The sequence below is a fragment of the Chiloscyllium plagiosum genome, unplaced genomic scaffold (genome assembly GCF_037043375.1).
Source record: "Chiloscyllium plagiosum isolate Xiang-an unplaced genomic scaffold, Cpla_swu_hap1 HiC_scaffold_42, whole genome shotgun sequence".
NCBI classification, from domain to species: domain Eukaryota; kingdom Metazoa; phylum Chordata; class Chondrichthyes; order Orectolobiformes; family Hemiscylliidae; genus Chiloscyllium; species Chiloscyllium plagiosum.
Window position 1 is genome coordinate 13,897,632 of NW_028270180.1, and position 26,081 is coordinate 13,923,712.

Genomic DNA, 26,081 nt, shown 5'->3' on the forward strand with positions numbered 1-26,081 from the left:
CCCGTTTTGTTGCCCGGAGGGGGATAGAAAATTGTAGGGGAGATCTCTGAACTTCATTTTCTGTTTGGAAATCCACTGGCGGTGGAGATTTTAAGGGAATGCAAGAGAGAGGGAAAAAAACATGCAAGTAATCGGTTGACCCAGCGGTGAACAGAGAGAGAGAGAGAGAGAGAAAAGTGAAAAAAAAAAGGCGGTGCAAAGTGTCGCAGAAGAAACGTTGGGAATATTTGAAGAGTTCTCTCTCTCTCTCTCTCTCATCTTTCACCATCACTCTGTCCCAACATGTCCAGTCTGGGGCTTTGCATACACAGAGGAGAGCAGCGCTAGGCAGAGAGAGAGAGAGAGGCAGCACATTTGTGAAGTTTTCCAGGCGAGTGGAGAGGGTTGGTGCACAACACGAGATGCAAGGGGCCAGGGAGAGGCGGGTGCTGCTGCTCCTGACCTGCTGGTCAGTTTCCTCGTTAATTTCCCTGCGCTTTCAGCCGGGCTCAGCGCAGCGGCCAGACGACAACTGGACGCAGATGATCCGCTGGGAGAACAACGGCCGAGTCTACAGCCTCCTGCACAGCGGCTCCGAGTACCTGCCCGCCGGGCATCACCCAGCCCGGAGCAGCCCCAGGGTCTGGCTCGGAGGTGCCAGCGCCCGGCACCCGCCCAGGAGGCAGCTGCAACGCCCCGCGGCCAATCACGGGCGCCGCCAGGCTCCGGCGCAGACGGGCCGAGTGGCCTCGGAGACGGTGAGGGGTCAGACCAGGCACCCTTTCGGTTTCGGGCAAGTGCCGGACAACTGGAGGCAAGGCCAATTCGGGGACCCCAGCAACACCCACCGGTACGTGCCACCCACCGTGAGGCAGGAGACCAGGTCCAGGCAGCACCAGCCTGGCGCCAGCTCCTTTGCGGATACCCCTTACGCCCAGCCGCCTTACCAACGTTACCCGCTGGCCCACCAGCCGTCCTATCCCAGCGCCTACGACCCTGGCTATGAGCCAGGGTCGCCGAGAGTCTTCGATGCCATGGATGAAGGTGTGCCGTATCGTCGGGTGCCAACCAGCCTACTCCCGGAGGGCAGGGGGTACGCCCTAATGCCCAGGACGAGATACGACGAGTACAGGGAGAACGCCTACCCTTACAGACCCCAGGGCCAGTACCCCGGCCAGGAGAGGTACCACACACCCCAGCAGCCCCCAGCCTTCGACGGGCTCGATCGGCGATACATGCACAGCCTGTACGATGAGAGCAGGGGACAGCCCGTCCTGGCGCCGGACACTCAGCCCGCCCTCTCGCCGTCCGGCATAAACCCCGGCCTTCAGTCCCCAGGCCCGTCCTCGGATCTTGGCCACTTGGTGCCTAGGGTGAGCTCTGACGGAGCGGGCGCTGGAATCTACCCGTTCAGCCGCAACGTGCCAGTGGACCCGTATGCCTCGTCCCGTTACAGTGAACCGAATGGTCCCACCACTGGTTTGGACCAACACGCCCAGCGACGAGTGGATCCCAGTGGAGGGACCGAGCAGCTCAGACGCCATATTCCTCTCCCACGTATGGCCCTGGGGAGCGTGTATCGACCAGACCAGAACGGCAGAGGTAATAGTGTTTAAAATGTGCAACAAGTTGTCAAACTGTGCTTGGTTTTTGCTGTTGAAACAGAATCCAGCATGAAATTACTGTTTCCTCTGAGCATGGTTGAAATTCTTCAAATACTTCCATGTCACGACTGCATTATTGCCCTGTTCAAACCCCCACCAAGTCCCAACCAGTGCACACATTAATGGGACAGTTTATAAAATGCTAACATGCATTACATGTTTCTTGAATGAGTGTGCCCCAGTTGTTGAGGATTTAAGCAGTTTATTCAGGTGTTCAGGCTGGTGATGTCCATTGCTAATGTCATATCAATGTTGGAGATTATTTCTCACCAGCACTGCTCATGTTTGACCGGTGATGTACATATGTTGCGGTGTTTTGGTCCCCTCTGCCATTGGCTTTCTGTTTTCAGTCTTGATTGGGAAAAAAAAACTTGCTTTCATTCGCAACTTTTTATAGCCTCAGGACAAATGCTTTACAATCAATGCAGTACTTTTGAAATGCATTCACTGTCATAATGCAGGAAACAGGACAACTAATCTGCACACAGCAAGCTTTCAGCAACCAGGGATGAAACTAATGATGAAATATTCTGTTTTTAATGATGTTGGTATTTGGGAACCTTGTTCAACAGAACTCAGGAGAACACACCTGAGGGTGGCAGAGTGGCTCAGTGGATGGCACTGCTGCCTGACAGTGCCAGGAACCCAGGTTTGATTCCAGCCTCGGGTGACTGTCTGTGTGGAGTTTGCACATTCTCCCTGTATCTGTGTGGGTTTCCTCCCACAATCCAAAGATGTACAGGTCAGGTGAATTGGCCATGCTATATTGTCCATACTGTTAGGTGTATTAATCAAGGGTAAATATAGTGTAGGGGAATGGGTTTGGGTGGGTTACTCTTTGGATGGTTAGTATGGACTTGGTGGGCTGAAAGGCTGGTTTCCACACTGTAGGGTATCTAATCTAATCTAAAGTGTCCAGGCTGGGTGGGCTATCCATGGGAAATACAGGTCACGGGGATAGGGTAAGTAGGGTGGGTCTGGGTGAGATGCTCTTTGGAAGGTGAATGTGGACATGATGGGCTGAATGGCATGTTTCCATGTTGTAGGGATTCTGTGAAAGCCTTCTTGCACTTTCATGAAGTGATAGGTGTCGTTGGCAACATTGGCATGTGTTTGCCATCCCTAGCTGGCTTACTGGCCCATTTCAGGGAACCATCGAAAGTTGACCATGTTATTGCTCATATGGAGCCACAGGGAGGCCAGATCATGTAAGGAGCACAGATTTCCTGCCCTGGGAAAAACATCAGTAAGTCAGGCAAGGATTTACAACAAGTGATGATAGTTTCAGTCACTGTGAGTGGGATTAGCTTAAATTCCAAATTTATGAATGGACTTTACAGAGGAACCTCGATTATCCGAAGGACATGGCCGGGGCGTATTTCGGTTGGTTAATCGAATTCCGGATAATCAAATGCCGGGTAACGTAGCTTAGCCAAGCATTGGGATCTTGCGATCTTGCCGGATAATCCGAAATTCGGATAATTGAATGCCGGATAATCGAGGTTCCTTTGTAAATTGCACCAGTTGCCATGCTGATAATTGAATACAAGAGTATTATTCAGGGCTAAATGTAAAATTCTGCAGATGTTGGAAATCTGAAACGAACATAGAGAAACTCAACAGGTTTCTGTGGAGAGAGAAACGATGTTAACATTTCAAGTCTGGTATGATTTCAGAATTAGAGTTCTTCTGCAGAGGAGTCATACTGGACTTGAAACATTAACACTCTCTCCCCCTGTCTCTCTCCCTGTCTCTCTCCCTGTCTCTCTCTCTCTCTCCCCCTACAGATGATACCAGACCTGAGTTTCTCCAACATTGAGTTTAAGGTCAGAAGTCACACAATACTGGGTTATGGTCCAATAGGTTTATTTGAAATCACAAAAAAATATGAAAGCGTGTGATTTCAAATAAACCTGTTTGACTATATACTGGTGTCATTTGACTTCTGACCATGTCCATCCCAGTCCTACACTGGCACCTCCACATCATTCTTTGTGATTGTACGGGGCTGAGCTATCCAGATTACAAGTTAAGTCTTTTCCCACTGTGCCACCATCTTCCCCATAATTGTCGTGATGTATTTTAAGCTGAGAAAGACCATTGAAGATTTGTTTTAACATGTATAACCCTCAGGAAAGCATTGGACTCTCCGATTTTGTATTTTGAAGTAAGACTTGAGCACAATCTCTGAACTCTTGAGACAAGGATATTAGTCTTCAGTTCAGCTGCACTGTAGGAGTCAGTTTCCAAGTTATTATTAAAACTACTGCAAGGCTTTTTCCTCACCCTTTCCACACAATTTCTGTGATAAATTTGTTTTTACACATCTCTAATTACTCATTATCTATCTATCTCTTTATGAAGTCAGAATGATCTAATTATGCAAGCTCTCTCTCCAAGATAAAGTTGAAGTTCTGCAGAGTAACAATACATCAGAAGGTTCAAAGACCTGAATTTATTTGCTCTTTGTTAAGAATGTTTGTGTAATGCAGTCCCCTGAGGTGGGTGTTAGGGCCATTGCTTTCATTATACATGAGTGAATTGGCTAGGTTGTAAAAGGGAATAAAAATCCTGAACATGCAAATGTGACACAGTTTGACATTATATGGTGAACAAGAAAGTAGCAGAAAATGTGGATATAGACTAACATATGAAATGGGCAAAAGTGAGGACTGCAGATGCTGGGGATCAGAGTCGAGAGTGTGGTGCTGGAAAAGCACTGCCAGTCAGGCAGCATCCGAGGAGCAGGAGAATCGACGTTTCGAGCAAACGCCTCAAGGGCTAATGCCCGAAACATCGATTCTCCTGCTCCTCGGATGCTGCCTGACCGGCTGTGTTTTTCCAGCACCACACTCTGACATATGAAATGGGCAGACACAGTGAATGCGCGAGGTGCGAAGTGGTGCAATTTCACTCAAACAACATGGAGAGGCAGTTTCATCCAAATAGTTAGAATTTGAGGAGGGGGGTGTTGCAAAAAAAAAGAGGAATTGTGGCGAATGTGTTCACAGTTTTTTTTTGTATCAGGGCAAGCAAATGATAAGGCTGTTAAGAAAGAATACATAAGATGCTGAAAACAAAAATGCTGGAGATCACAGCAGGTCAGGCAGAAATTTGAAACGTTCGCTTGCTCTCCCTCCATGGATGCTGTCTGACCCACTGTAATCTCCAGCATTGGTTGTTTTCAGTTCAGATTCCATCATCTGCGGTAATTTGCTCTAATAGATATGAGATGCCTTGCTTTATAATGAAGGAGCCAGTGTTGGACTGGGGTGGACAAAGTTAAAAATCACACAACACTAGGTTATAGTCCACCAAGTTTGTTTGGAAGCCCTAGCTTTCGGAGCGCTGCTCCTTCGTCACCTTCAACCACCTGATGGACACCTTCGTTGTCTAGTACTTCCCAGGAGCCGAATAACTACACCACGTTCTTCACAGCCTGCAACACATTATCAATGAGGATGAGCACCTCACCAAGACCTTCTCCACGCCTCACCTTTAAACAACCACCAAACCTCAAACAGATCATTGTTCGCAGCAAACTGCCTGGCTTCAGGACAACATCATCCAACCTTGTCACGGTAGATGCTGCAAGACTTGTCAGAGTGTCGACACAGATACCACCATTACCCATGGGGACAACACCCACCATGTACATGGCAGGTACTCATGTGACTCAGCCAACATTACTTATCTCATACTCTTCAGACAAGGATGCCCTGGTCAGACAAAGCAGAGGCTAGGGCAACAGATGAATGGACACAGCACAACAATCAACAGACAGGAGTGCTCCCCCCAAGATGGAGAACACTTCAGCGGTCCGGGACATTCAACCTCGGACCTTCGGGTGATCATCTTCCAAGGCGGACTTTGGGACAGGCAACAATGTAAAGTGGCTGAGCAGAGGCTGATAGCTAAGTTTAGTAACCATAGGGATGGCCTTAGGTCCAGGTCACCCCACTGCACTACACAGACACAGACACGCACACACACACATAGACACTTCTACAGACCCATACACTCACGCAGACCCTCTCTCATACACAAGCTCTCTCTCATACACTCACACATACCCTCCCACCCTCTCACAGAATTATACCCCTTTTACGCTCACACTCTCACACAGGCTCTCAAACCCCCCCTGCACACGCACACCAACATGCACACATACACACACGTAAATTTGTGGGGTAAATTTGTACTTGCTGAATTACATTTTATTTTCCTCAAAAGCTGCTTAAATCCATGTAAGATTATGTAAATCCCTTTTTTATATTAGAATTAATCTGAACATTAGGGCACAGACAACCTCACCACAAGGCACCTCACACCTTCAATGCATTATCTGGGTCAACATGGCGCCTATTGTTAAATTTCACTTGAGAATGTAACTTTAAGAAAGTTCTGGAATTTACGTATGAAAGAACTGAAACCAACATGCCCATTCTAAAAGATGAGAGATTTAACAAACAATCCAGGTCTTTTTCAATATATAATTTCAGTTACATCACACTGTAAACTTTTGTTATAAATTCTGTGTCTTGCAATCTTATACTCCACAACCACCTGATGAAGGAGCGGCGCTCCGAAAGGTAGTGCTTCCAATTAAACCTGTTGGACAATAACCTGGTGTTTTTTAACTCTGCAATTTTTAACTTTGCTTTGTAATCAGAAGATTGAATAGACAAAGAGAAGCTGTTCCCATTGCTGGAAGATGTAGAGATGTCGATGTTGGGCTGGGGGGGGGGGGGGGGGTGGACCAAGTCAGAAGTCACATGACACCAGGTTACAGTCCAACAGGTGACTTTGAGATCACGCAAGCTGATGGAGCGCTGCTCTTTCACCTGACAAAGAGGCTGCACCCTGAAAGCTTGTGACTTTGAATAAATCTGTTGGACTATAATCTGGTGTCATGTGAGTTCTGACATTGGTGGAGGGACAGAGAACAAGAGGTCGCAGATTTAAGATAATTAGCAGAAGAAGAAATGGCAATATGCAGAAAAGCATTTTGCACAGTGAGTGGTAAGGATCTAGAATACACTGCCTTTCAGGTATACTGAGGCTGCTTCAGTGACGACATTCAGAAGGGAATTGGATCATTATCTGTTAAGGAAAATCTTGCAGGGCTATGATTTAAGGCTGGCTAGTGGCATTAAGTGAACTGCTCTTACAGAGAGCTGGCACAGACACAATGGGTTGAATTCAACTAGGAGAAAGTGAGGACTGCAGATGCTGGAGATCTGAGTCGAGAGTGTGGTGCTGGAAAAGCACAGCCGGTTAGGCAGCATCCGAGGAGCAGGAGAATCAACGTTTCGGGCATAAGCCCTTCTATGCTGTTTCTTTTCTATAATTCTCTAAATTCAAAAGCATGAAAGTAATGCCAAATCTTTCCAAATAGCTTGTTAACCTGGCTTCTATCTACACTCATAGAATTCACTCTGTGTCGATCAGGTCAGTCAGAAGTTAATTGTTTTTGGTGAGGGGCATTGACATTTATTTGTAAATCTTCATTTCCAGCTTAAAAGAAACCAGACTGATTTTAAAAAAAAATAAACTTTGATCCTTGTAGCTACGATGTTTGAGATCACATGCTCCAAGTGTGTGGACATGGTCATATATTTCCTTCCTGTGTTAAGTTGTTGGTTGCAATCAGTGCCAGCTGTTCCCATTGCAAATACTTGAGCCTGGATTTCCGATCACTTTTTCCTATGTCAGCTTGCATTGTTACAGTTTGTTGATGAAATAATTGAAATCACTCAAAGATTTTTTTTGTCAAAATGTAATGCCAATTTTTTTTTCCCAGGGAGATCTTTTAAGTCCAATGTTTTAAATAAAATGCCTCAAAAAATGCACATATTGCAAACATGGTGAAGTAGATCACTGGAATTACTTTTGTACCTTTGCATACTTTTATTGGAGTCCATACTGAAAGCAGTAGTTTTTCCTAAGCTCCTGTGCTAGAGCTTATTTGAGTGAGATTTTAACTTGCTCAGAACACATCCACTTGCATTGAGATAAAACTAAGCTCAATATGAGGGGGGGACACAATGGCTCAGTGGTTAATACTGCTGCCTCACAGCACTCGGGACCTGATTCCAGCCTCCGGTGACTGTGTGGGGTTTGCACATTCTCCCCGTGTCTGCATGGGTTTCCTCCGGATGCTCCGGTTTCCTCCCACAGTCCAAAGGTCTGCAGGTTAAGTAGATTGGCCACGCTAAATTGCCCATAGGGTCCAGGGATGTGAAGGCTAAGTGGATTTGGCAGAAATGGGTACTGCAGATGCTGGAGATTAGAGTCAAAATTAGAGTGGTGCTGGAAAAGACCAGTAGGTCAGGCAGGGTTACATGGATTGGTTTGGGGGTGTGCAGAGTGGGGTGCTGTTCAGACAATTGGTGCGGATTCAATGGGCCAATGGCCTGCTTTCATATAGTAGGGATTCTATGATTTTTGAATCATACCCTTGTCACAGGCTCTCAGAGTTGTTACAGCACAAATGGAGACCATTTATCCCACTGTGCCTGCTAGCACGTTGACTGAGCGATCCATCTAGCAGACTTAGTAAGTCAGAACGTGTGTAGTGAGGGGGAGTTTGTGTTCTAGTCATCTGGATTGGGATTTAAAGCTGAAGTCTATTGAGCTCTAAGATAAAAATGGTTGTCTTCAGCCCAGCTGCATTGGATCATTCAGAAAAAATTCCCAGTGATGATTGCAAATCCTGTGGGAATTTCCCCTGACAAGTTACACACGGTTTCATTTTCTGTGATGGAACTGCGTTTATACATCTCTAGTTGCTCACTAAATATCAATTTCTTTATGAAGTCAGAATGATCTAATATTGTAGGCATTCCCTTAAAGATATTATTGCACTCTGCAAAACAACATTATAACAGAACGTCCAAGACCTGAACTTTGTTGGTGTTAAAAATATTTACCTAACTGGATGCAGTGGGGTTCCCCAGCAGTAAGCATTAAGGAATAGTGCATTTATTATGTACAAGTGATCTGAATGTGGGTATAACAGGATAGTAGCTCCAAGAGTAATTTCACCAGATCCATCAGTCAGTCAAATGATAAGCTTGGTTTGCAATGCAATGGAGAAAGTGAGAACTGGACATCAGAGTCGAGAGTGGGCTGCTGGAAAAGCACAGGTGGTCAGGCAGCATTCGAGGAGCAGGAGAATTGATGTTTCGGGCATGAGCACTTTATCAGGAACATCTTTCCTGATGAAGGACTTTTGCCCGAAACATCGATTCTCCTGCTCTTCGGATGCTGCTTGACCTCCTGTGCTTTTCCAGCAGCCCACACTCGACCCTTGCTGGTTTGAAATGCAGAGTGACACCAACAGTGGGGTTTCACTTCCTACACCAGCTGAGGTAACCATGAATTAGAATCAGAATTAGGTTTATTGTCACGTGTGCTCAAGTCACAAAAGAACAGGAGTACATACAGTGAAATGTGTACAATGTCACGAACACGCAGGGCTATCTTAAATACAAAGTACCCAGGTACAAGTCAAAATATAAAGAAAAGAAAGGTTACACCACATTGCATACATAAATAGTACAAGTTATAAATAAAAAATAAAGCTAAAAAGACCGACATCACAGTCTTTCTGGGCTTCCACATGGTCTGACTGGGCTCCATAGTTCCCCAACCAGTAGTTATCTTCGTTCTGGGCCGTTGGCCACCATAGGACTCCCCTTCTCAATCTCATCCCTTGCCTGAGGTGTGGTGACCCTCAGGTAAAACCATCATCTGGTTATCTCTCTCTCTCTCTCTCTCTCTCTCTCTCTCTCTCTCTCTCTCTCTCTCTCTAATGAGAGAACAGCTTTTATATTTTGTTACCATATAGCCAGCTATCCTTTTCACATTCTCTGTTAACGTCAATAGACAGACAGTTCCAGATTGTGAATGGCTTCTGTCCTCAAGTCTGTTTGTAAGTTGATTCATGTGTACATTTATACAATGCAGGACGATATAAAATAGCTGTTCAGGAAGTACAGGAAATGTTCAAATGTAGGATCTTTATCTATACATCCTTGTATGGAATCCCATTTGAGGCATTCATGGGCCGGATGTTTGTAGCTCAGAGACCCACTGTATTAGTTTTCCAGAATTATTTAAAGAAAAGTAAGAGGCCATATTTAATTGTCTGTTTTATTCAGGGAATATTTATATTGACTTTGTTAAACAAAGAGATCTTGTGTTTGTCTCAGTCTGGGAAAGCAAATGAGTAAAACAAGCACAACAAATTACTAATTACATACCTGGTGTAGTTTTATTTGATATTTGGACTATCCTTTCTAAACATCAAATGGCATATTAAGCTGAAAAAAAATCTGAGGGCTCATCATCCATAAAAGGAATAATTTTCTCCAAAAAAAACATATAATTTTTAAAGCAACAGAAAATCTTTTAATTGTCACTTTAGTATCGTGTGTGTGTTAATAATAAGATGTACAACAAGCCTCACTAAAATGACATATGCAGCCAAATAAGTTTTTGTGTCAGTTTTGTGGCAATGGTTGAGGCTTTATACTTGCACACACTTTGCTTTCAAATGGATACCAAGCCAGATGGTGAAATCAAAAACTAGATAAGAATCCTTTCCTTGATAACAGCTTTATTTGCAAGTGCAGCATTACATATGATATGGAGATGCCGGTGTTGGACTGGGGTGTACAAAATTAAAAATCACACAACACCAGGTTATAGTCCAACAGGTTTAATTAGAAGCACTAGCTTTCGGAGCGACGCTCCTTCACCAGATGCTCCACCTGATGAAGGAGCAGCGCTCCGAAAGCTAGTGCTTCCAAATAAACCTGTTGGACTATAACCTGGTGTTGCGTGACTTTTAGCATAACATATGCTATGTGGGCGGCACGGTGGCACAGTGGTTAGCACTGCTGCCTCGCAGCGCCAGAGATCCGGGTTCAATTCCCGACTCAGGCGACTGACTGTGTGGAGTTTGCACGTTCTCCCCGTGTCTGCGTGGGTTTCCTCCGGGGGCTCCGGTTTCCTCCCACAGTCCAAAGATGTGCAAGTCAGGTGAATTGGCCATGCTAAATTGCCCGTAGTGTTAGGTAAAGGGGTAAATGTAGGGGTATGGGTGGGTTACGCTTCGGCGGGTCGGTGTGGACTTGTTGGGCCGAAGGGCCTGTTTCCACACTGTAAGTAATCTAATCTAATCTAATATGTCTGCCTTCTTGTTTAACATTTGGTGTCCCGGAAATGTTTTTTCATGCACTCTTAATAATTTAGTGAGAGTTGATCAACTATACACATGATCTGTCACTTTTAAAAGGGATGCTTTGATGTTATTATACTAGATGAATATGTAGGTTTACTGGGAGAATGACACTGGGTATGTTGCTCATTCACAGACATGATGGGTTAAACATGGTTAAGCTGCCTTTGGAATACTGCATTCAATTCTGGTCTCCCTGCTGTCGAAAGGATGTTGTGAAACTTGAAATGGTTCAGAAAAGATTTACAAAGATGTTGCCAGGATTGGAGGGTTTGAGCTACAGGGAGAGGCTGAATAGGCTGGGGCTGTTTTCCCTGGAGCGTGGGAGACTGAGGAGTGACCTTATAGAGGTCTGTAAAGTCATGGGCATGGATAGGGTGAATGGGCAGGGTCTTTTCCCAAAGGTGGGGGAGTCCAAAACTAGAGGGCATAGGTTTAAGGTGAGAGGCGAAAGATTTAAAAGGGACCTAAGTTGGACCACATTAGCTGTCCTCCAGCACCTCCCTGTGTGAGCCAATCCTCACAGTTAAGGTACCTATTTCTGTCACTATTATTTCCAATCTCTTTTCCATCAGATCCCAGTTCTGTTTCTTCCATTCTGTTTGACCCTGAAGGGGTTAACTGTACGAATGAGCTGCCAGAGGAAGTAGTGGAGTCTACAACATTTAAAAGGCATATGGCATGATGGCACAATGGTTAGCACTGCTTCCTCACAGCTCCAGGGACCTGATTCAATTCCAGTTTTTGGTGATTGCCAGTGTGGAGTTTGCAAATTCTCCCCGTGACTATGTTGGGTGCTCTGATTTCCTCTCACAGTCCAAAGATGTGCAGGCTAGGTGCTGGCTGTGGGAAATGCAGGGCTATGGGGAATAGGGTGGTTGAATTAGCTCTGGGTGGGATGCTCTTCAGAGGGTTGTTGCAGACTCAAATGGGCTGAATGGCCTCTTTCTGCACTGTAGAGATTCTAGTGCAACAGGAGTCTCACTGTGTCTAACTACAAAAGCAAGATGGCATTTTCCAGGCATCTGATCCACCCCACATCGATCTAATATCACGGTCAAACAGCAAAGGAATGGAAGGAAAGAGAACTAGGATCTGATGGAAAAGAGATTGGCAATAATAGTGACCGAAATGGATACCTTAACTGTCAGGATAGGTTCAGGGGATGTGCTGGAGGACAGTCAATGTGGTTCAACTTTTTAAGAAAGGTGGTAGAGATAAACCGGAGAATGGCAGACCAGTGAGTCTTACATCAGTGGCACGGAAACTACTGGAGAATGTTCTGAAGGAGTGAATTAATCTCCAATTGGAGAGGCAAGGTTACATCAGGGATGGGAGAAAGTGAGGACTGTAGATGCTGGAGATCAGGTTAGAGAGTGTGATGCTGGAAAATCACAGCATCCGAGGAGCAGGAGAATCGACGTTTCGGGCATAAGCCCTGATGCATAAGCCATTCCTGTTGAAGGGCTCATGCCCGAAACATCGACTCTCCTACTCCTCGGTTGCTGTCTGACCTGCTGTGTTTTTCCAGCACACGCTCTCAATTTCCATCAGGGATGGTCAGTATGGCTAACAAGTCTGGTAGAATTTTCCAAGGAGATGACCAGATGTGTAGCTGAGGGTAGTGCAGTTGATTTAGTTTATCTGGATTCAAGCAAAGCTTTTGACAAAGTTCCACACGGGAAACTGATAAAGAAGGTAAAAGGGCATGGAATGCTGGGTAACTTGGCAAGTTGGATCCAAAATTCGTTTGGTGGAAAGAGACAGGATGCTGATAAAAGGCTGTTAGTATGACTGGAGGCCAGTGTGCATACAGGGATCGGTGCTCGATCCCTTATCAAATGTGGAGAGGATAAGGAGTTAATTTACGGATGACACGAAAATTGGCCGGGTAGTTGACAGTGAGGAAGAAGATTTTATTTGTAGGAGGATACTGACAGGTCGAACAGATTAGTGGTAGAAGGAATTTCTATCCTAAGTGTGAGGTTATACACTTTGGAAAATGTAATAAGATACAAGAGTACTCAATGAATGGCTCACACAAGGAAGTGTGGGGGGTCTTGGGATTGCTTATCCACAGATCCCTGACAGTGGCCGAACAGCTTAATAGGGTGGTTAAGAAGGCATACAGGAAACCTGCCTTTATCAGTCGAGGCGTGGATTGTAAGAGCAGGCAAGTCTGTTGGAGCAGTAAAAAAATTTCATTAGACCACAGCTGAAGTACCGTGTGTGGTTCTGGTCACCATTGCACTGGAGGGGCATGGACAGGGTGGATAGAGGGCAGTTCACCTTTGTTGAAGGATCAATAGCAAGGGGCCATCATTTTAAGGTGAAAGGCTAGAGGTTCAGAGGGAATTTGAGGAAAATATTTTTCACCCAGTGGATGGTAGGAATCTGACATGCACAGCCTGAGAGGGTAGTTGAAGTGAGAAATCTCACATTGTTTAAAAGGTATTTGGATGAGCACTTCAAATGTCGAACCATGCAGGACAATAGGACCGGAGGCTCAGTGGTTAGCACTGCTGCCTGACAGTGCCAGGGACCTGGGTTTGATTCCAGCCTCGGATGACTGTCTGTGTGGAGTCTGCACATTCTCCCTGTGACTGTGTGGGTTTCCTCCCACAGTCCGAAGGTATGCAGGTTAAGTGAATTGGCCGTGCTAAATTGCCCATAGTGTTCAAGAATGTGTAGATTGGGCATAAATGTAGAGGGAATGCGTCTGGGTGGGTTACTTTTTGGAAGGTCGGTGTGGACTTGTTGGGCCGAAGGGCCTGTTCCCACACTGCAGGGATTCTATAATTTTAGAGGCGCTTTTTTGGTACAGATATACAATGTGCCTTTTCTGTAATGCTTGATTCAATGATTCTATGATAGTTACTAGACATAGAGAACTAACCTCAATGAAGCATCATGAAGCCATTGATTTGGGGGAGACAGTGGTGTGTTGAACTACTGATGGAGAAAAACAAGTGAATGTCCCAGGGACGTGGGACCACATCTCACCGGGATAGTCGAGGGAATTCAAATTTACTGAATACATCTGGAACTGAAAGCTAGTTTTTGTAATGGTGGCCAGGGCAGCTCTGACAGGTCTTGCCTAAACCCATCTGGTTGACTAATGTCCTGCAGGGGGAGAATTCCTTACCCTGTCTCGCCTACATGTAACCCCAGACCCACAGCGATGTGGTGGACACTTCAGCCAAGTTGTTTCATGCCAGTGACAGCCACAACCCATGAAAGAATAACGGAAAGAAAAACTCAAAATCTGTGGTATGATTACAGAGAATTGAGAGCGTATTCGGCCCAATGAGTCCATGCTGGAAAACTCTTCAACCGGCCTCTACAAGTGCATCCTTTGATATTTTTCCTCCTTCAATGACTTCAACATAAAAGTATTACCTGCCATCCATCACCTTGTGGTCACAAGCTCCACGCTCTACATAAGAAGGTTCCTCCCAGACTTCCTCTTGGATACGCCGTCTTCCTGTTGATTATTTCGCAAATCAGATGCATTGGACCTGACTCCACGCTGGAGCTCTTTATAGCTTCACACATTCCTGCACTGTTTACTGAGCAAATAGAAAAGCAGCCAGTACTCTTACTGTGTCTGTTCCTGTTTCGCACCATCCAAAAGGCGTGTTTTTTATCAAGCAAAGCCGAAACAGAGCCCACATCTTAATTTTAAACAAAACACGTGCCCAGTGCTAATAATCGTTAAACCACAACAGACGGTTTTAAAATTGCAGCAGACCTTGTGTAAACAATGAGGCCAATACTCCTGGGCAGATTACAAAGGATTGTGCCCATTTGCAATTCAGTTCAATGTGCCACCATAAATCATGTGTGCTCTCACTGCAAATGTAGACACCCGACTAACAAAGCGCCAATAAACCAGAATCTAACTTTCAATGAAATTACAGCAACCTTAACTCTATGACTATGACTAAACAAAGGAAAAAGCAAATACTGGCCATACATCCCATTATATACCCCACTGGACAGGTGCAGGACAACCTCGATTATCTGAACGACACGGGAGGTAAGTATTTTGTTTGGATAATCGAATGCTAGGATAATCGACTGTTTGGATAACACCGTTTGCCCAAACATCCGGAGATTTTGTTCAGATAATGCGAAATTCAGATAATCGGTGTTTGAATAATCGAAGTTGTTCTGTATATGAATAAGGAGGGTTTACAGGGATGTGGGACAAATGATGGTAGATGGGATTAGATTACTTTAAGAAATCTGGTCGGCATGAATGAGTTGGACCGAAGGGTCTGTTTCTATGCTGTACATCTCTATGACCGCATGACTCTGTATAAAAGTTAATGCTGATGCTACATTAATATCATTAGCAAGTTAAGGGTACGCAGATGAAGGGTGTGGATTCAGTTTCTGGAGGCTCACTAGACCCAAAACATTAACCCTGTTTCTGTCTCTCCACAGAAACTCAAATCCTGCTGAGTTTCTCCAGCAATTTTTGTTTTTGTTTGAAAAATACTTCTATTTGTTAATATGCTCGGAAGGAGTCTGGGGATAGAGTTTTCTGACCAAAGGGATCACTGACATATTCAGGCAGTGGGCTATGGAGGAGTTCATTAGTCTTGATTGTCGGCCTCTCTTCCATGGTAAAGTCCATTCAGATAATCGGAGAATGACAAAATCAGACAGCATTGAAGAGGCTCTTCAGCCCAACGACTCTGTACTACCAAAAAATACTCCATTACCTACACTGGTCCCAGGGGTCCTCAAGAGGGAGTATGCTTCAGGCTTTGGGCACTTCCCTGACCTACCTGTGACAGGGATTATGTCATATTGCCAGGCCCAGGAATAATATTTTAAGTTTTTAAACTTTCCATAAATGTTCAATCTTTGTTACAGTGCTCCTGTAAGGTTCTGTTAAATTAATGAGTTAATTTGTTTTCTTTAGTTTCCGAAAAAGAGTGTAAAGCAGAACAGAACCTGGCCAAGATGACTACAAACAGGCCTAGCTAGCAGCCTGTCTAAAGGCCTCGGTCATCCTGACTGACTGTCTGTCTGTCTGTCTCTTCATGGTTATATCTACATTGAAATGTTCAGGAACAACAATTCCACTAGTACATTTGATGTCTTCCACAACCCAAAAATGTTACTTTACTTTGATGAAGAGTTATACAGGACAGAAACAGACGTTTCTGTCCAACACTTCCATGCCAACCAGATATTCTACATTAATCTCGTCCCACTTGCCAGCATTTGGCCCATATCCCTCTAAACCCTTCCTATTCGTGTACCCATCCAGATGCCTTTTAAATGTTGAAATTGTACCAGCCTCTACCATCTCCTCTGGCAGCTCATTCCAGACACACACCACCCTCTGCGTGAGAAAGTTACTCCTCAGACAATTAAGTGTATAAGTCCTGGCCCTGGTTTGCCTTACCAAAATGCAACACCTCACATTTATCTAAATTTAACTCCACTTGCCTCTCTGCAGCCCATTGGCCCATCTAGTCAATGTACTTTATCTTTTAAACTTTTCAATTCTGACAAAAATACTGGTTGATTGCACCTCCGAAGGACGTAATTAGAGTCATAGGGCAACATCAAGGCCAAAGGGCCTGTACTGTGCTGTAATGTTCTATGTTCATAGAATCATAGAGTTGTACAACACGGAAACAGACCATCCAGTCCAACTCATCCACGCTGACCAGATATCCAAAACTAATCTAGTCCTATTTGGCAGAACTTGGCCCATATCCCTCTAAACCCTTCCTATTCATATACCCATCCAGATGCCTTTTAAATGTCGTAAGTTTTCCAACCTCTACCACTTCCGTACACGCACCACCCTCTGTGTGAGAAAAGCTGCCCCTTAGGTCCCTTTTAGATCTTTCTCCTGTCACTTTAAACCTATGCACTATAGGTTTGGAATCCTCCACACTTGACTCTTTGACTTATCCATGCCCTTCATGATTTTATAAACCTCTGTAAAGTCACCTCTCAGCCTCTTACACTCATGGGAAATATTCGGCCTCTCCCAGTAGCTCAAACCCTCTAACTTTGTGGCAACATCCTTGTAAATCATTTCTGAAACCTTTAAAATTTCTGTGTTTGCATTTCTACCAGGGATAAACTAGGTTGGAGATGGTGAACAAGATATAAAATCTAGAAAAGAGCAGTGGTTTCCCTTTACTATGAACAGGTCAATAGCGAAAAGCATTGATCTATGGGGAATGTTCAAATTGGGACGTGATTAATATTCTATCTCAGGCTCTAATCACATTGAAATGTCCAAACTAAAGACACATTCAATTCTTAGAGAGCTTGTCAGGGTAGATGCTGAGATGCTGCTTCTCCTGATAGGACTAGGACAAGAGCTCGTTGTTTCAGGATAAACATGTGACCACTTCTGCATTTAAACCAGAGATTTTCTCACTCAGTGGATTATGAATCTTTGGCATTCGGAGATCTGTGCCCACTCTGGTCATTGAGCACAATCCAGATTGAGATTGATGTAGGTTGGAATACCAAGGGAACACTCGACGTGAGGTGGGATTGAGGGGCAAAGGTGAGCCATGCTGAATGGTGGAACAGGCTCAGGGTACCCTACGATGGACCTCTGCTCCTCGTCTTCATGTTCCCTCAGTTGAACTAGGTGCAAAGTGTGGGCAATGAGCTGAATAAGGTCAGATGGACAACGTCGGGCATGATTCCTCCATCCATCCACTGTGGAGACCAGGATGTTGCAGTGTGTAAAGAAATTTGGACAGTAATTTGATGGTCTTCCCTTCAAAGTATTTTAAAGTACAGGCCTCATAAGTTTTTAATGTTTTTTCTCATCAAAAAACGTGACACTTGACGTTTCAGAAAGCCTGCACTTGACAGTAGGGACCCTGCAGCCTTCTGAATTCGATATTGAGTTCCATAACTTCAGAGATTGAGGTTTGCCATGTCCTTGCCTCAACGCTCCCACATCAGGCCTTGTTATCACACAGTCTGCTATTACACGCAACCTATTGTTAGCCATAGACAGTCCCCATTAACAGCTACAGGGTGGCATGGTGGCTCAGTGGTTAGCATTGCTGCCTCACAGTGCCAGGATCCTGGGTTCAGTTCCTTCCTCGGACAACTGTCTGTGTGGAGTTTGCACATTCTCCCCATGTCTGCGTGGGTTTCCTCTGGGTGCTCCAGTTCCCCCTCACAGTCCAAAGATGTCCAGGTTAGGGTGGATTGGCTGTGCTAAATTGCCCATAGTGTGAGGTGTATTACTCAGGGGTAAATGTAGGGGAGTGGGTCTGGGTGGATTACTCTTTGGAGGGTTGGTATGAACTTGTTGGGCTGAAGGGCTTGTTTCCATTCAGTATGGAATCTAATCTATTCACCATCCCAGCCAGATCATTATCCAATCCTTTGTCTGTCCGGCTACTCTTCTCTCTCTTTGGGCTCTGTCAGTTACTCCTTACCCACCCCCGCGCCCCAGCCTATCTTCTGCATGTAAACCAACATTTTCCTAGCTACTATCAGTTCTGAGGTAAGGTCACGCAACCTGAAATGTTAACTCTGATTTCTCTCCACAGAGGCTGCCAGACCTGCTGAGCTTTTTGAGCAATTCCTGTTGTTTTTGAACCTGACGTTTGAGTTAAAATTTCATCAAATATTAATGCTTCTTTCTCTCAAACCTCACCCACTCCTCCTAGCTGTCAAATACAATCACTTTGGAGAGGAAGCAGATTTCAGCTCATTGAAGAGCATCTCACAAATCTTTGGAGGACTTCTCAATGCCCCTTGCAATCTCTGATGAGTATCTACCACAGCTTCCCTTCCAGATTACCCGCTCATCCCCTGAGATTGACTGTCTCCTCCCTTCTCTATTTCAAGTCTCCCTTCTGTTGGAATCATCAACTGGTTACATCTCAATAGGAGGCCATTTGACGTCCGTGCCAGCTCACATAAGAATGATTCAGTTTGTTCCATTGCCCCACCTATTCACTGTAGCCCTGTAGATATTCCTGTTTCACACAGCTATCCAATCCCCTTTTGAAAGCCACAATTGGAGCTGCCACTACCACAGTGTATTCAGCTCCTTGAACACTTACGTCACTCTGGTCCTCTGCCAGTCACTTTCAATCTGCGTCCACTGTTTCCCAACCCTTTTGATAAAGGCAACAGGTTGTCTCAGCATCCCCCTCCTGTGGTTTTCGAAAACCTCCATCCTGTGGTTTTCGAAAACAGCTGACTGAGACAAGGAGAAATATCACACAGGGAGTAGTGAGCTAGTGGAATTCACTACCACGGAAAACAGTTGAGGGCAACACATTGTCAGTTTTTCTGGCAATGAGTTCCATATTTCCACCGTCCTCTGTGTGAAAAACATTCTCCTCAGCTCTCCGCCTCTTGCCTGAAATCAATGCCCCCGGTTATTGGCCAATCCACTAATTTATAAAGTACCTTCCTATCTACTCTATCTATACTCTGTATGATCTTATACACAACAGTCAGGTCCCTGCTCTACACGCGCTACTTTGTGGAAAATGACCCCAGACTATCCAATCTTCCCTCATAGCTCAGATCCTCCAGCCGAGACAGTCTGGTAAATCTCCTGAGCATTCTCTCTCATACAATCACATCCTTTGGTATGATAAGCAGGACTGCAAACAGCTCTCCTGTTGTGGCCTATATGGAGTTTCTTACAGCTCAAGTATAATCTCCCTGCTGTTGTATGCTATATATTGGCTAATAAAGGCAAGTGTCCCATATGCATTCTCAGCCATCTTATCCGCTTGCCCAGCTACCTTCAGAAAACTATGGATATGCACACCAAGATGCCTTCTGATCTTCCGTACAGGGTGCTAGCATTCATTGTGTTTAGCTCTTCCCAAGTATACAACCTCACACTTTTCTGGATTGAGTTCCATTTGCCACTGCTCACCAGTCCATTACTATCCTCTTACAGTTTACAACTATTCTGCTCACCACTAACCACCCAACCACAATTTGCCTGTCACTGTGAAATTCATGATCACACCCCTTATTTTTAAGTCCAGATCGTTACTGCATACCGCATACAGCAAAGGCCCCAGTACGGAGCCTTACGGACCCCCATCAGAAATAGTCACAGAAATATCCCTCTACCATCACCCTCTACTTTCTGTCTCTTGGCCAATATTAGATTCAATGTGCCATTTTATTTTTGTTGCCATGGGTTTTTCCTTTCTTGATCAAATTGCTATATCAAAGGCCTTGCTAAAGTCCAAGTTGACCACATCAACTCTCCAGTCACCTCAACAAATCCAAATTTGTCAAACACGACTTAACAAATCCATACTGAGTCTCCCCAAATTTTGTTTTGTCCCTAAGGATTCTGGGAGAGACTGTTTCAGTAGGTTGGTGAACCGAAGACTAGGGAGCATTGCCAAATTAAGATATTGTTTTTCACACAATGGATGGTACAAGCTTGGAACTCTTTTGATGTGACCAGGTCATGAACTAATTGCAGTTTTAAATATTGCGATTGATAAGTTTTTTTTGTCCAAAAGTATTATGAAGTTTACGACAGGCCTGTATATGAAACATTATACCTCAGTGGGATAATGCCCTAAACAATCAAAAGCCAGTATTCCCAGAACCTTCACAAAAATTAAAAATTTAATGAATCTATATAAAATTCCCTAATTTACCTGTCTTTTTAGACCCAAGTTGACTGAAATCACAAACCACATCATCCTTATATTGAATAAATAAAGATTGTAAAATCTTCCTTGGGATTAATTAACTGTGGGAGTTCTTTCCTCTGGCTCCTCTTCATACTTTGTATATTTTCCAGCTGTTAAACCTGTTGTGTTATGTCTCACTGTCAGGATGTCCATGTACATATAAGAGACAGAGTCGTGATAGTGTCACTGCATTTTAGGAAGAGATCTGAAGGGTCTGAGAAAGTATCATTGGACCCGAAACATTAACTCTGATTTCACAGACCTGCTGACCTTTCCCAGCAACTTCTGTGTTTGTTTCTGATTTACAGCATCCACAATTCTTTTGGCTTCCGCATGACATGCAATCTGGACTCTGGATTCCCTCTCGCAGTGGGGAAAATTCAGCCCATTCCCAACAGGAGATAACTAGAAATGAGTAAGTCCAACAGAGGGGAGATGGAGATGGGAGTAAGTCATCCAGAGATCCAGCCAGATTATCTTGGGGCATTGTTTCAAATCCCATCATGACCTCTGGTGGAATTTAAATTTAATTTATAATTTCAGTGGTATTTTCCCAGATATCCATTCCTGGCACCTGTGATATATGCCAGCTCTCCTGTATGTGACATTGGGTAGGCGTAGTCTGCAGTCTCTTATTCTATTTTGTCTTTGGCTAGTCTTGGACCTATTTAGTAATTGATGGTCAAGGATACATCACTGAAGAGTATCTACAGTTCAGGCATCAGTCTTGGATAATTAGATTTATTATTTTCATACCAAGCTCCCTGGTCTCAGATTTCCAACTAGCAGAAACAGTTTCTCACTATCTATCTAATTTATCAGTGGCTTTTAATACTTTGCCATCAAATAATCGAGACTTAATCTTTTATATTATGGCCAAAAAAATCCTACTTTTTTAAAAATTCCCTACAGTGTGGAAAAAGGCCCTTCAGCCCAACAAGTCCACACCAACCCTACGAAGAGTAACCCACCCAGACCCATTCCCCTACATTTACCCCTGACTAACGCACCTAACCTACACATCCCTTAACACTATGGGGCAATTTAGCATGGCCAGTTCATCTAGCCTACTCGCCTCAGGACTGTGGGAGGAAACCGGAGCACCTGGAGAAAACCCACGCAGACACAGAGAGAATGTGCAAACTTCACACAGATAGTGACCCGAGACAGGGGTTGAACCCAGGTCCCTAGTGCTGTGAGGCAGCAGTGCTAACCACTGAGCCACCATGCCACCCTTTTGTGCAATCTCACCTTGTAATCTAACCTTTTGTTGTCCATAATTCTGGTAAAACAAACCCAAACTCATTCCAAAGCTAAAGGATCCTTTCTAAGGTGTGGTGTTCAAAGCTGAACATTGTATTCCAGGTGTAGTCTATCTTAGTCTACGCAACTTGGGAGTATACACACTTCCTGCTTCTAGTCCAATTCTTGTAGACCTATAAGCTACCATTCCTTGGGGGTAAAATGTTCAGGGGGGATGCAGGATAACTGAGTAATTGCAACGTATAGATTTGCGTTTGGTCAGGCATCATTACCAAGACTGTAGGGAGCTAGCACAGATACATAGAGTTATGCAGCATGGAATCAGACTCTTTGGTCCAACTCGTTCATGCTGACCAGATATCTATCCTAAACTGATCTAGACCCATTTGCCAGCACTTGGCCCATATACCTCTAAACCCTTCCTATTCACATTCCTATTCAAATACCTTTTAAATGCTGTAATTGTACCAGCCTCCACCACTTCCTCTGGCAGCTCATTCCATATACGCACTACCCTCTGCATGAAAAGGCTTGCCCCTTCGGTCCCTTTAAAATGTTTCCTCTCTCATCCTAAATCTATCCTCTCTGAGGTCTGGACTCCCCCACTCCAGGGAAAAGACCTTGTCCATTCACCCCTCATAATTTTCTAAACCTCTATAAGATCACCCCTGAGCCTTCAAGTTGAATAGCCCCAGCCTATTCAGTCTCTCCCTATAGCTCAAATCCTCCAAACCTGGCACCTGCTCCCTCTGATCACTGGAACAGTACTCCTGATCTCCCTCTGTAGACTGTATGTGACATTGGTATTTGGAGTCAAATAACATGAACAGGGTGGCACGGTGGCTCAGTGGTTAGCACTGCTGCCTCAAGTACATGGCACTTGAGTTGATTCCAGTCTCAAGTGACTGTGTGGAGTTTGCACTTTCTCCCTGTGTCTGAATGGTTTCCTCCCACAGTCCAGAGATGTGCAGGCTGGGTGAATTGGCCATTCTCAATTCCCCATAGTATCCTGGTATATGCAGGCGAGGTGGATGAGCCATGGGAAATGCAGGGTTACAGGGGATTGGTAGTGCAGTGGTTCTGGGTGAGATGCTGTTCGGAGGGTCAATGTGGACTCGATGGGCCAAATGACCTGCTTCCACACTGTAGGGATTTGATGAACATTAACCCCTTCAGAAACCTACACAACAACCTTAATATTTTCTATTGATTTGTAGGATATGAGTGTCACTGATTGGCCAACTTTTATTGCTTGTCCCTACTTGCCAGGTGATGTTGAACTGACCTCTTGCACCACTGCAATGCGTATGCTGTAGGTAGACCCACAATGACCTAAGGGAGGGAATTCCAGGATTTTGATCCAGCAACACTGTAGGAACTCAGGATGTTGATTGGCTTGGCGGAGACCTTGTAGGGCGTGGTGTTCCCATGTATCTGCTACCTTTGTCCTTCTAGATGGAAGTGGCCGTGGGTTGGAAGGCGCTGTCTGAACGTTGATGGTGAAGAGAATGGATGTTTGTAATGGTGCTAATCAGGTGGGCTGCTTTATCCTGGATGGTGTCAAGCTTTTAGAGTGTTGTTGTTGTTGTTGTAATAGTGATCTTTACAACCGTCGATTGTCATAAAATCTATCGGGTTTGCTGACTATTTTTTGGGAAGGACATTTGCCATCCTTACCTGGAATTGCAGACCCACAGTGACGTGGCTAACTCTTTATTGCCCTCTGAAGTGGCTTAGCAAGACACGCAATTCGAAGGGCACTTGGGGATAGCAACAAATGCTGGCTTCACCAATGATGCCCACATCCTCCATGAGAGAATAAACTTTAAGAAGTCCTGGTTCAGTGATATCAAACATGTTGTTTTCACAGTGTACTGTGGTATTCTGGAATGTTCCCCCGCAAGGAGACATGGGGATATTTGGGGAAAACATACTGTACCACTCATTGCCTGAAGGTGTCTGGAGAGTGTTATGTCATTACTTCACTGTAGATCTGTTAAACATTTGAAGCTGCCAGAACAGAGATTTGCACTTTCATTGACCTATGTGGTAATGATGAGTAGAGGCAGTCCCACCTCTTGTTCCATGTAGTGACCTTTGTGTGTTAACCGCATTAAGGACCTTTCAGCTGGGTACTTTATCCTATAAATCTCCCTTCTCAGGTCTATAGTGAGCCCTACCTTAAGTTCTACAAATGTTTCTCCAGGACCTCTGAGAGTTGTTGGGCAGAACTCCAGGCTATCTTTTTAACCTTTCAACCTCTTATTATTCTTTGCTAGCTGGTTGCTTTTCCACAGATGGCATCTGCATTGTTGTAGGAGTATGAAGATTGTAACAGGCCCTGGAGTATTTAATCATCTGCCTGTATTTAACCAAGTAACCTTCAATTACATTTCCAATCAGATATTTATCCAGCTGTTTTTACAAGTTGTGGTAATCATCAAGGCATTAACCTTTGCTGAAAGTCAAATCCTGTATTTTAGTTCCCTGGTTCTTGCACTTTGCAATTAAATGTAAATATGGGATAAATTGTGTTTGTTCCCAAATGGAAAGCTTCCCAATATTGGGAATGTGCTTCAGGAATTTTGGATCAGAGGTGCTGGTTTGTAGGGTATACCATTTCCCTTCTGCTCAGAACAAGTCAGCTGCAGACATGCCTTAGAATAATTGCAAATGTTAAAGGTGCTCTATCAATGCAGGTTGTTGTTGAGTACTGTCCCTCAAATTCAAGATTGCCATCAAAACTTAATTCCAAGAAATTAGCCTTTAACCATCGAGATTCAAATACTTTGGCTCACTAATCGTGATGAGGTAGAAAGCTCAGCTGCTGGAAGTGTCTTTATCATGTTCATAGACACTGCTCATTAGATGGTTTCAAAATATCTCGTGGTTTCATTTTGAGGAGAAGTCTTGTTCCAGTGTTCTGACCATCAATTGTAGAGTCATAGAGTCATACAAACCCTTCGGCCCAACCAGTCCATGCTAACCATAATCCCAAACTAAACCAGTCCCACCTGCCTGCACTTGGCCCATATCCCTCCAAACATTTCTGATTCAAGTTCTGAGGAAGGGTCAATGGACCTGGAACATTAACTCTGATTTCTCTCCACAGTTGCTACCAGACCTGCTGAGCTTTTCCAGCAACTTGCTGTTTTTGTTTCTAATTTACAGCATCCACAGTTCTTTTTGGTTTTTATTTCTTATTCATGTACTTATCAAAATGTCTTTTAAATATTGTAACTGTATTTGAATCCGCCACTTCCTCTGGAAGTTCATTCCACACACGAGCCACTCTCTGTTTAAAACAAGTTGCCCCTCATATCCTTTTCAAATCTTTCTCCTTTCATCTTAAAAATATGCCCTGTACTCTTGAAATTCCCCACCCTAGGGAAAAGATACCTGCCATTCACCTTATCTATATCCCTCATTTTTTTTAAGCATCTATAATATCACCCCTCAACCTCCTACGATCATGTCCCAGCCTATCCAGTTTCTTCTAATAACTCAAGCCTTCCATTGCAGCAACATCCTGATTGAAGCACATGATTGTGGGCAGCACGGTGGCACAGTGGTTAGCACTGCTGCCTCACAGCGCCAGAGACCCGGGTTCAATTCCCGCCTCAGGCGACTGACTGTGTGGAGTTTGCACGTTCTCCCCGTGTCTGCGTGGGTTTCCTCCGGGTGCTCCGGTTTCTTCCCACAGTCCAAAGATGTGCAGGTCAGGTGAATTGGCCATGCTAAATTGCCCGTAGTGTTAGGTAAGGGGTAAATGTAGGGGTATGGGTGGGTTGCGCTTCGGCGGGGCGGTGTGGACTTGTTGGGCCGAAGGGCCTGTTTCCACACTGTAAGTAATCTAATCTAATCTAATCTAATCTAATCTAATCTGGCCATTTTACTCAAGAGAGAGCTATGAAGGGACTGGAGGAGACATGAGAAGGATCAAGGAAAACCCTAAAGCTTTCTATTGGCATGTCAGGAATAAAAGAATGATGAGAGTAAGATTCGGACCAGTCAAGAATGGTAGTGGAAAGTTGTGCATGGAGCCCGAGGAGATATTGAAGCGCTGAATGAATATCTTTTATCAGTATACACACTGGAAAAAGACAATGTTGTCAAGGAGAATACTGAGGTATAGGCTATTAGAATAGATGGCATTGAGGTTCAAGCGGAGCTGTTAGCAATTCTGGAAAGTGTGAAAAGAGATAAGTCCCCACGGCCAAATGGGATTTATCC

The 26,081-nt window shown here is 44.5% G+C and overlaps 1 protein-coding gene across 1 annotated transcript in view; it reads left to right on the forward strand.

Annotated features, from left to right (window-relative positions):
- The first annotated feature begins 266 nt into the window (after positions 1–266).
- The window catches only part of loxl1 (lysyl oxidase-like 1), an 81,999-nt gene continuing 56,184 nt past the window's right edge, over positions 267–26,081 (forward strand). Inside the window, exon 1 of the mRNA XM_043680198.2 lies at positions 267–1,581. Within this exon, the coding sequence (XP_043536133.2) occupies positions 402–1,581 (1,180 nt within the window). The 5' untranslated portion in view covers positions 267–401. The remainder of the gene's footprint in view (positions 1,582–26,081) is intronic.